We start from the raw sequence: 11,128 nt of genomic DNA on the forward strand, positions 1-11,128 counted from the left end.
CCTCTTTATGGATGAGTGCTATTTCACTATTTCACAATGCATCATATCATTATAACAGGAACATTTAAACAAAAACAAAGGTAACATTTGATGAATGTTTACTAATACTAATAATAATATAATTAGCATAAATATCTTCATTTGCATTGGACTCATTTTGGCATTTTTACTACAAATGCCCCCTCATATTCAATTCAAATTGGCTGGAAAATATCCTTGTACACCACTAGAGGGTGCCAAAGCATAACACATTCACACCTTCATGTTTAATTAAGAAATCTAAACATTTTCTTGAGGTATACATATTCTGATGGTTTATATAAAAAAATGGTAGTGATAACACTATCATAAGGTACATCATAATGTAAGCATGTGAATAAATTGACGCCTGCGTCAGGAGGAGGAATGATTAGAAAGAAAAGCAACAAAATATATAGCATTTATGATTTACCATAGTAGGAAGGGGGAAGCGCTTCAATTCATTCATTCATTTTCTACTGCTTATCCTCACAAGGGTCACAGGGGTGCTGGAGCCTATCCCAACTGTCTTCACCAGCCCATCACAAGGCACATATAGCAAGCTAACGAGATAACCACTTCTAAATTTCATTCATTTTCTACCGCTTGTCCTCACAAGGGGGGTTGCTGGAGCCTATCCCAGCTGTCTTCAGGCAAGAGGCGGGATACACCCTGGACTGATCGCCAGCCAATCACAGGGCACATATAGACAAACAACCATTCACACTCACATTCATACCTATGGACAATTTGGAGTCGCCAATTAACCTAGCATGTTTTTGGAATGTGGGAGGAAACCGGAGTACCCGGAGAAAACCCACGCATGCACGGGGAGAACATGCAAACTCCACACAGAGATGGCCGACGGTGGACTTGAACTCAGGTCTCCAAGCTCACTTCTAAACTTAAGGAAAAAAAACTACCACTTCCACACAAGATGGGAGGAGAACCACTAATCTTAACACTCATGCAGTGTTAAGGTTATGTAATGTAAGGTAATGTCTCAATGTTTTGTGTCACTTTGTGCCTAGTGACCAGAATACTACATTCATTCATTTTCTACCGCTTATCCTCACAAGGGTTGCAGGGCTGCTGGAGCCTATCCCAGCTGTCTTCACCAGCCAATCACAGGGCAAGCTAACAAACAAGCAAGCTAACTAGCTAACCACTTCTAAGCTTAATTCATTCATTCATTCATTTTCTACCACTTTTCCTTATGAGGGTTGCAGGGGGTGCTGGAGCCTATCCCAGCTGTCTTCGGGTGAGAGGCGGTGTACACCCAGCCAATCACAGGACACATATAGACAAACAACCATTCACACTCACATTCATACCTATGGACAATTTGGAGTCGCCAATTAACCTAGCATGTTTTTGGAATGTGGGAGGAAACCGGAGTATCCACGCATGCACAGGAAGAACATGCAAACTCCACACAGAGATGGCCGAGGATGGAATTGAACTCAGGTATCCCAGCTGTGAGGCCTGCATGCTAACCACTCGTCCACCGTGCAGCCGCAAACGCTTAAATAGTAAACAAAAAGTCTGATTTAAGTGCCAGAAGATATCCAGTCCACATCTTATGGCGTAACATCCTCCTTGTCTCAACGTGCTTCTAGTTGGCTTCACGTCCATCAGCAAGCCTTCATTTGTCCTCCAGCTGCTCCAACAACGGGTTCACGTCGCTTTCAGGCGTCTGGATGCTGTCTGTCCTGACGATGCACGTGGGACGGTGGCGGTTGAGCATGTGGATCAGCTGCTGTCGTTCTACTTTCAGCTCCTGAATCTGGGCTTTCAGGTCCGAGTTTAACATCTCTAATCTTTCCGACTCCTGCGGGGAGACAAAGGTGGGGAGGTCAGGAGTCAGAATGAGGAATCAAACAGGGTTGAAGGTTTTGGGGTTGAAAAGAGATTTCATTGAATTCGTCTCACCTTTTGTAGATAATCTGTTCTTTCTTTCTTCTTGTTTCGACACCGAGCTGCAGCCACTTTGTTTTTCTCTCGCCTTCGTTTCCTTCGCTCATCCTCTTCATTTTTCTAAACCGCAGAGCAGGAAAAAAATAAAAATCATTGGAAAAACCTCCAATGATTATTATCAAAAACTATATTATCAAAAACTATTATTTTCAGAAAGAATGTATAATACAGTATAGCTTATTTATGCGGATAAACAGTACTTCTATAGTATTGTCCCTGGAAAAGATAGTTGCCAGATCGTTGCAACTGAATCAACGGCACCTCTACTGGTTGCTATCAAGTACTGCACATCATTTTGCCTCAATTTATCACAGAGTACAGAGCATAGTATTATTATGTAAAGTGAAATTTAAGCGTGTATATTACAGTATAGCTTATTTATACGGATATACAGTACTACTATAGCATTGTTCCTTAGTTGCCAGATCGTTGCAACTGAATCAACAGCACCCCTACTGGTTGCTATAAAGTACTGCACACCATTTTGCCTCAATTTATCACTGAGTACAGAGCATAATATTATTATGTAAAGTGAAATTTAAGCGTGTATACTACAGTATAGCTTATTTAAACGGATATACAGTACTACTATAGTATTGTTCCTTAGTTGCCAGATGGTTGCGACTGAATCAACAGCACCTCTACTGGTTGCTATAAAGTACTGCACACCATTTTGCCTCAATTTATCACTGAGTACAGAGCATAATATTATTATGTAAAGTGAAATTTAAGCGTGTATACTACAGTATAGCTTATTTAAACGGATATACAGTACTATTATAGTACTGTTCCTTAGTTGCCATATGGTTGCGACTGAATCAACAGCACCTCTACTGGTTGCTATAAAGTACTGCACACCATTTTGCCTCAATTTATCACTGAGTACAGAGCATAATATTATTATGTAAAGTGAAATTTAAGCGTGTATACTACAGTATAGCTTATTTAAACGGATATACAGTACTATTATAGTATTGTTCCTTAGTTGCCAGATCGTTGCAACTGAATCAACAGCACCCCTACTGGTTGCAGTCAAGTACTGCACACCATTTTGCCTCAATTTATCACTGAGTACAGAGCATAATATTATTATGTAAAGTGAAATTTAAGCGTGTATACTACAGTATAGCTTATTTAAACGGATATACAGTACTACTATAGTATTGTTCCTTAGTTGCCAGATGGTTGCGACTGAATCAACAGCACCCCTACTGGTTGCTATAAAGTACTGCACACCATTTTGCCTCAATTTATCACTGAGTACAGAGCATAATATTATTATGTAAAGTGAAATTTAAGCGTGTATACTACAGTATAGCTTATTTAAACGGATATACAGTACTATTATAGTACTGTTCCTTAGTTGCCAGATGGTTGCGACTGAATCAACAGCACCTCTACTGGTTGCTATAAAGTACTGCACACCATTTTGCCTCAATTTATCACTGAGTACAGAGCATAATATTATTTTGTAAAGTGAAATTTAAGCGTGTATACTACAGTATAGCTCATTTATACGGATATACATTACGACTATATTATTGTTCCTTAGTTGCCAGATCGTTGCAACTGACTCAACGGCACCTCTACTGGTTGCTATCAAGTACTGCACACCATTTTGCCTCAATTTATCACTGAGTACAGAGCATAATATTATTATGTAAAGTGAAATTTAAGTGTGTGTGTGGGGTGGGGGGGTGGATAGATTGACACCTCTCTTTTGATGACAAGAGGCCCGTTTCCCGTGCAGCCCGTGAAGTGCAGCGGTGACAGCGTGTTGTCAAACTCTTGAAAGTCACCAAACTTGAGCGTGTCCGTCAGCGTGGTGGCGGAGATGCCAGACAGTGGGCCCAGACTGGGGAGGGATCCTGCAGTCACAGAAGGATCTGGAATTCGCCCCGGCATGGCGACACGCTCGACCGGGACCACAGCTACGGAAGCACACAAAGGTCATATGTTCATTTCAAAACCATAAACAAGACATAAATCAGGAAACAGTCCATACGACGTCAACAAATGTCCTTGAGGCCAATAATTTATGTCAATAACTCCCCACCCGGATTCATTTGTAACATTTGATAGTAGTAAAAATAGTGTATAAATGCCAAGAGCGGATACTTAAATATACACATAAACAATGGGAAAGGCAAACGTGAGCACAAAGCTGGCAAAGGCACAGGAAACTCCCATTAAAAGTCTCCAAAACGACAATATGACCAACCTAAGGGAAAAAACATCCGAGAGATCCCAGGTCTGCAGCTTCAAAGTATGTAAAAGTGTGACATAAATGGTTTAAAAAAAATTATGCAATTTAACATCTAATAGTTGCATTACAAACAAACGCACCTCACATTATGGAGTCACTCAGAGACCCAACTGGAAACCTGAGTACCCGGATATAACCCACACACAGGGAGACTCTACACAATAAATACAATCTTTGATAAAGAACTTCTTCATAGTGATGTATTAACTTACAAAAATATGAAAAAATGATTATGATCATTATAAATACTGTGACTTTCAGGCAGCTGTTCCATAAACTATGTGTTGTGTGAGAGCTGTAAGCTTTTCATCAAATTGTGCAACTTGATATACTATTACTTTCTCTTTTTCTGCTGTAATAGTGACATAAATAAATGACTGTCTTACAACATACCATAATAATCCCCATATTAACCTCTCAAACTCCACAGCATGCTCATATTAACTTTAAAGAAATTTGTTTGTTGACATTTTATTTTCTAAAACAATTTAGTGTTGAATTAACTTAATATTTTTATGTAGTGGCTGTTTTTAAAAATATAATTTAACAAAAAAATGGCTTTTTTTCAATGAAAAAAACTGCAGTAATTTTACACAAATAAAGTTTAAATACTAAGAGAAAAAAGTTGTAATCTAACAAGAAAATTTGTGATTTTATGATAATAACATTGTAATATTATAAGGGAAAATATGTCTTTTTTTAAGTATAGGCTTGAAAAATTAAAAAATATATATTAAAAAATTTTGTAGTGTGAAAAAACTAAAGTTGGAATTTTTGGAAAATTAGTTTGAGGGATTTTTTTTACATTATGAAGTCACAATAATAAATAAAAATTATGAATAAAGTCACAATACTTTAGATGTAATACTTTAAGAAGAAATAAGGAAGAAAGATGAAAGTTGGAAAATATAAAAAACAAAAGCAAACATCGGAAAAAAAAAGCAAAGACGGAAGTTTGCACAATTAATACACTTTTTATGCTTTTTTTCCCAACATAAGGACTTCTTGTTTATTTACAAAATATGTGGTTGTCGGTGGAAAAAGTTTGGACACCCCTGCTGTAAACCTTAAAATATGCACCTCAGTTATGAAACACATTTTCCATTCACTTTAATTCGTCTACATGATATAGTATTATATATGATATAGTATATACATGATATAGTATTGTATTTCCAAAACGTCTTGTCTTGTCAAAGCATCTCCATGATGGAAAATGAATCGACTCACAAGCTGTGAAATAGCGCCCTCTGTTGGACTCAAAGCCGCAGCGCTCTTTCTCCCGCACTTTCTTTGAAAGTTAACATCAGAAAACGAATGAATTACATTTGAAAAGAGCGAAAACAAACGTGTAAATGTGCGAAGTTCACATAAGCAAGTACTGTCCGAGTAGTTAAGCGGAAGTTGTTGTTTTTCAAGTGAATTTCCGCAACTTCGCCATTTCATAAGAGGGCTGCAGTGTTGATGAATCAGTGTTCGATACCAGACCAACACACATCACCACCGTAACAAGCAAGAACGTTTGTTCCGCAGCGTGTAAGTTTGCGTGTAAGTCAAATAACACGCAAACGAAGTTAAGGATAACACCAACGTGACCGCTGCCAACTAAAACTACCGAGACCGGAATGAACACGTCCACAGACCTGACTTGGAGCTTTGGTGGAACAGATGTCCTTTCTTCTGGACGGACGTGGGTCGAGAGTAGATTTTAAACAGTGGAAACCGTTGCATCAGCCCGATTCCAAACGTGAGCCCCATCTGGGAGGATTTGGGAATGCGGAAACGAGGGCGATGCCAGTAGGGATGTTTTTTTTTTTGGTAAAAAAAAAAAAAGTAGATGGAGAGGAAGTCATGCTGCTGAGGAGGCCTTGCACTCACTCACGCACAACACCCAATGAAGTACACAGATCAGCTATAACATTCAGACCAATGCACGATATATGAGGTCCATAGCTGGAGCCTACCCCAACGAACTTCAAGTGGTTGGAAGTTTCTGATCCCTGACCATTAAGAGAAAAATGAGCTCATCTGTCAACAGCACTTCTGTATTGGTGAACATGGGCCAATACAAAACTATTTGCCGAACTGTTGCTGAAGCCCGAAAAAATCTGAAAAAATCTGAAAAAAATGGGTTTGGCAGCTGCCCGGAAGTCCTCTGGAGCACGGAAATTAGTATGATAGGTCTTCTTTAAAAGCTCAGAAAGCCTTTGCAGTTAATTTGATGTACGTAACAATTTCATTGTCATAACTCTTTATTTTGTGTAAGTAATCTGGAAAAAAATGGGTTCGGCAGCTGCCCGGAAGTCCCCTGGAGCACGGAAATGAGTATGATAGATCTCCTTCAAAAGCTCAAAAAGCCTTTGCAGTTAATTTGATGTACGTAACAATTTCATTGTCATAACTCTTTATTTTGTGTAAGTAATCTGAAAAAAATGGGTTCGGCAGCTGCCCGGAAGTCCTCTGGAGCACGGAAATGAGTACGATAGGTCTTCTTTAAAAGCTCAAAAAGCCTTTGCAGTTAATTTGATGATCGTAGTACACCACTCAAGTTTAACATCACCGCTAAATATTCTAGGGTTTTAATCGCTATAAGCCGTTTTCATCAAAAATGATTAAGCAATACATTCTTGAAATATTATATTACTCACTTTTTGTATGGATTTACTGAAATAATTCATACTGACATCTCTTTGAGAGGTATGTTTATCCCTGTGCTTGTGTCGGTTTCCTTTCATAGTCCAAAAAACATGCATGTGATGCTGGGAGTCCATTGAGCCAGTTGGTGCCAGTTGGTGCCAGTTTGCGCCAATACAATTTGCTGTGGCGCCTATAGTGTCAGCAATAAGGCGCCTAGTGGCTTGCAGTGGCTCAAACTGCCTCCCAACTGGCTCATGGTGGCCCGTAACAGCGGCAAAAATTGAGTTTGGCGGCAATAAAATTTCAAAATATTTAAAATCTTTGCATCAAGCAATTTGGCGCAAAGAGTCCACCAAGTGGAACCATATGGGGCAAACAATACGCCTATTGGAATTCACTGGAATATAATGGCACGAGCCAAATGATGCTAGGAGTCCATCGGGGTGGCGCCAGTTGGTGGCAAAGATTATGTGATTGGCGCGTAGTGGCTCGCTGTGGCGCCCGAATAACGGCTACATGGCAACATGCCGAGCGAACATTAATTCGCCGCCACAGCGAGCCACTACGCGCCAATCACATAACCTTTGGAGCAAACTGGCACCGGCCCAGTGGACTTCTAGCATCATTTTGCTCGTGCCATTACATTCCAGTGGATTCCAATATAGGCGGATTGTTTGCGACATTTGGCGACAAATGATGCTAGGAGTCCACTGGGCCGGTGCCAGTTTGTGCCAAAGGTTATGTGATTGGCGCCATTTGGCTCGTGTCATTGCATTCCAGTGGATTCCAATAGGCAGATTGTTTGCGACATTTGGTTCCACTTGGTGGACACTTTGCGCCAAATTGCTTGATGCAAAGATTTTAAACATTTTGAAATTTTCTTGCCGCCAAACTCAATTTTGCTACAAAGCGTAGCATAAGGCTAATTGGAGACTTGTTCTCATAGGTTTACATGTGAATATGAAAGACACTTTTTTTATACATGCCCTGTGATTGGCTGGTGACCGGTCCATGGTGTACCCTGCCCCTCGTCCAAAGTCAGATGGGATAGGCTCCTGCAACAGCTGAAAACGAGCGTATTACATATCCCGTCATTGAAATCGCAGCGCAAAACGCACAACTCTGTGTGGATTTATTGTCATTATTATTCAGCAGCATAGATAAGCACTCAATGCTCAATCGTTGCATCTGTTAACAAATAGGTATAAAAATAAATCATAAGTTACATCTTGATAAATATACTGTATAGTATAGAACACTGGATGTTTTCATGGAAAACTTTCTCAACGAGGTCAAACCACAGTCGATGACATTGAGGTAAGCGTGAATGTATACAACATTAATAGCGATCGATACATTAATGACACCGAAGCACGTAACGCACAATCACGTCAAATCCCACATTACATACTAGATCTAGTAACAGATCATATATTGATATATATGTATAGAAATGGACTTTTGAAAATGATGGGCATGCATCAAATATGGAGAGCTTGTTTGTTGTGAAGGTAAAGCCATGCTACATCACTGTTGGTATCCTCAACAACGTGTGACAGCATACACACTGTGGCTTAAGTTGAAAACCTTCTTGCTCAAGAGCAAATGGCACAGATCAGACCTTTCTTCGTCTTCTATAAGGCCAGCAGAGTTGGAGAGTTGAGGAGGTCCACGGATTCCGATTTACCTCCTCCTCCTCCTTTATGGCTGTCCAGTCCCTCCGTGAGCAAGTCCAGCTCGGGACAGGCGAAGGTGAACACAGACAGGTAGCTGCTGCAGGTCGGCGTGGAGGTCACCACAGGGGTACTCAGAGGCTCCAGCTCGCTGGAAACGGACTTGTAAAGGGTCTCCCAGTCTGAGACCCCGAGTGAGCTGCTCAGATCGATGTCGGGAACGGATCGGGCCGTCTCCGAGGAGGGTTTGTCTTCCAAAGTGGGCAGCACGTTATCCAGAAGCCCTTCCTTCATGTGCAGCGAGGGCTCCAGGTCGGACATGTTGATCTCAGCGCTGGCACACAACAGGATGTTGGAATTCCCGGAGATGGCTGAAGACGGATCACTCGGAACGTCCATGTCTTGGAGCGAAGGAGCTTCCTGAGTGCTGTCGTCTGGAAGCCTGTCTTCTTCTGGACTGGGAGGGATTTCTGCGGATCCAGTAGAGTCCTGGAAAATGGTCTCCATCTCCTCGGACATTTGGCACATGGGTTTATGTGTAGCGAGGATAAATTCCAGGCGTTCTTTCTCTTTGAGGAGGTTAGCTATCTCTGTCTCCAAGGATGCTTTTTCCTCCTCCAGCTTGTCCGTCTCCTTTCCGGATAGAGCAACAAAAAAAAAAAAACATGGGCATGGGAAAACACACAAGACACGGCGCAAATGACAGCTGAGCAAATGCATCAGTGTTTACTTACAGCTTGCAGCGTATCCGTGAGTTCCCGCCGTCTGTTGCGACACTTGGCTGCAGCCATTTTATTCCTCTCACGCCGTATCCTCTTCTTCTCCTCCTCCTCTGGAGACAGCTGGCACAGCAAAGAAATAATTCAGTGAGAACCTCCCAAGAATCCATCCCTCTCATCCTCCAGTCTGCTACATCTGTTGCCAGCGCCGTGCTCTGAAGAATGGCACAAGCATGTTTCATGCGTCTAAAAATAGACGATTGTTGCAGACTTGCTGTGACCTGAATATAAATGGAAGACGCATGGCCAGAGGAGCGTGCTATTCTGCTTCCGTTCCATTTTATGCACCGTACCTCGGCGATTCACACAATATGTCCTCGGACCATAAGGCATACCTGCTCTGCTTTTGCTTTCCTCGCTGCATTTTTCTCCTTATTCCTGCCCTCATTGGGTGTCGCTTGAGAGGTCTGCGGCTCATTGGCTTGCTTGCTACCCGGAGACGGGGAGACAGATGTAATAATTGTAGGCTGCACCATCCATTGGAAATCTGGGCTAGAGGAAATTGCGGTGACTGTCGGAACAAATGCAGCATCTTGGCAGATGTCCTGAAGAAAAATACATAATCAATAATGAGAATTATTCAAGCCGGGCAATCACTTTGGAACCAATGCTTACGTTGAGTCAGATGGTGATTACATTAATATAAAAAAAAAACTAACTTGAAATGTAGCCAAACAGAAATAGCCCTGTCCTAATCAATATTTGATTTTATCATTGTTGGTGACGTCAGTACTGACGCAGGGATGCCGTGGAGTCTCCTGAATGGATTTATTTTTCTCAATGAAGCGCTGCATCGACACGCTCGAAAAACACACTGGTCCAGTGATTTAAAAAAATAATAATAATTTTAAAAACCTAAAATGAAATTAAACACCCCAATTAAAACCCTAAATGATGAATACTTGAGGTGGTCTGCGTGTTAAATGAGAGAGCATTTCATACCTTTGAATTGCCCCCCGAGGAGGAAGAGGATGAAGAGGCTGGAGAGCTCGCCTCCTCTGCCGTCTGCTGGCACCTTGTCCCGGCAGGGGAGTCCGGTAAGCAGGTGGGGGACACAGCTTCCATGTCAGGCGTCATCTTGTTACGATGCATCACTTTTAAAAAAAAGTAATTGTTTTTATATTAGGGGAAAAATATGCTTAGAGGGGCTGAGGTTGAGTCGTCCAGGTATAAAGTCTACCTGGTAACTGCACAAGCTGGATGCAAGCCCCTCCTTTTGAGCCCTGCTACAATTTTATGAATGAACTCGGACCGTACCATTCACCTCCAAGGAAGGGGGAGTCCCACTGACAGCACCGAAGCCTCACGTTTTCATATCTTATATATATTCCTATTTTTTTATGTTTGTTATTCCACAAGGTCACATTAAAAGGCAAACGTAACGTTAGCCGCCATTCATACATTTTTAAAATGAATTCATAAAAACGTGAGCTATTAACACACACGTGACCATACCAGCCGTGTCATTGGGTACATATGTGTTCGTTCGAGCTATGTGTTCATTCGCATACCTAAAACGTGCTTTCTTCGCGTTTATTATGAACACTATAACACTCTAAATCACACTATTAACAACTAATCGACTATTTAGGTGCAAAGTAACGTCGTTGTGTCATGTATTCAGACATAACAGGCAAACGTGATGGCTAAGTCACGTGATGCGTGAAGGCGCTGGACGATAGGAGACGAGCATCCCTCTTCTGCTTTTCCTCGGTGTTTTATATTCTCTGTCGACTCCAGCAAACATTGAAGTCTTTTTTTTAAAGGCAATGTGGGCC

The 11,128-nt window shown here is 41.3% G+C and overlaps 2 protein-coding genes across 3 annotated transcripts; both read right to left on the reverse strand.

Moving 5' to 3' along the window:
- Positions 1-157: 157 nt before the first annotated feature.
- LOC131140589 (jun dimerization protein 2-like) lies at positions 158-6,438 on the reverse strand. Its single transcript, XM_058091161.2, has 4 exons — positions 5,905-6,438; positions 3,709-3,926; positions 1,951-2,055; positions 158-1,849 (listed from the first exon to the last, which is right to left on the reverse strand). Exons 1-4 carry the CDS (start codon positions 6,017-6,019, stop codon positions 1,664-1,666), a joined length of 624 nt encoding a protein of 207 aa, XP_057947144.2. The 5' UTR covers positions 6,020-6,438; the 3' UTR covers positions 158-1,663.
- Positions 6,439-7,992: 1,554 nt separating this feature from the next.
- Positions 7,993-10,850, reverse strand: LOC131140042 (Fos proto-oncogene, AP-1 transcription factor subunit a). Of its 2 annotated transcripts, none has more exons than XM_058090111.2 (5): positions 10,608-10,850; positions 10,293-10,444; positions 9,686-9,895; positions 9,306-9,413; positions 7,993-9,204 (listed from the first exon to the last, which is right to left on the reverse strand). In XM_058090111.2, the coding sequence occupies exons 2-5, from the start codon at positions 10,440-10,442 to the stop codon at positions 8,533-8,535; spliced, it is 1,140 nt and encodes a 379-aa protein (XP_057946094.2). In that variant the 5' UTR covers positions 10,443-10,444; positions 10,608-10,850; the 3' UTR covers positions 7,993-8,532. The 2 variants fall into 2 exon arrangements, with proteins under 2 accessions (XP_057946094.2, XP_078652090.1); XM_078795964.1 differs by having other exon boundaries at positions 10,531-10,850.
- Positions 10,851-11,128: the final 278 nt, after the last annotated feature.

Source organism: Doryrhamphus excisus, linkage group LG14 (assembly GCF_037039965.1).
Source record: "Doryrhamphus excisus strain RoL-2023G ecotype Guam linkage group LG14, RoL_Dexc_Guam_v1.1, whole genome shotgun sequence".
Taxonomy (NCBI): domain Eukaryota; kingdom Metazoa; phylum Chordata; class Actinopteri; order Syngnathiformes; family Syngnathidae; genus Doryrhamphus; species Doryrhamphus excisus.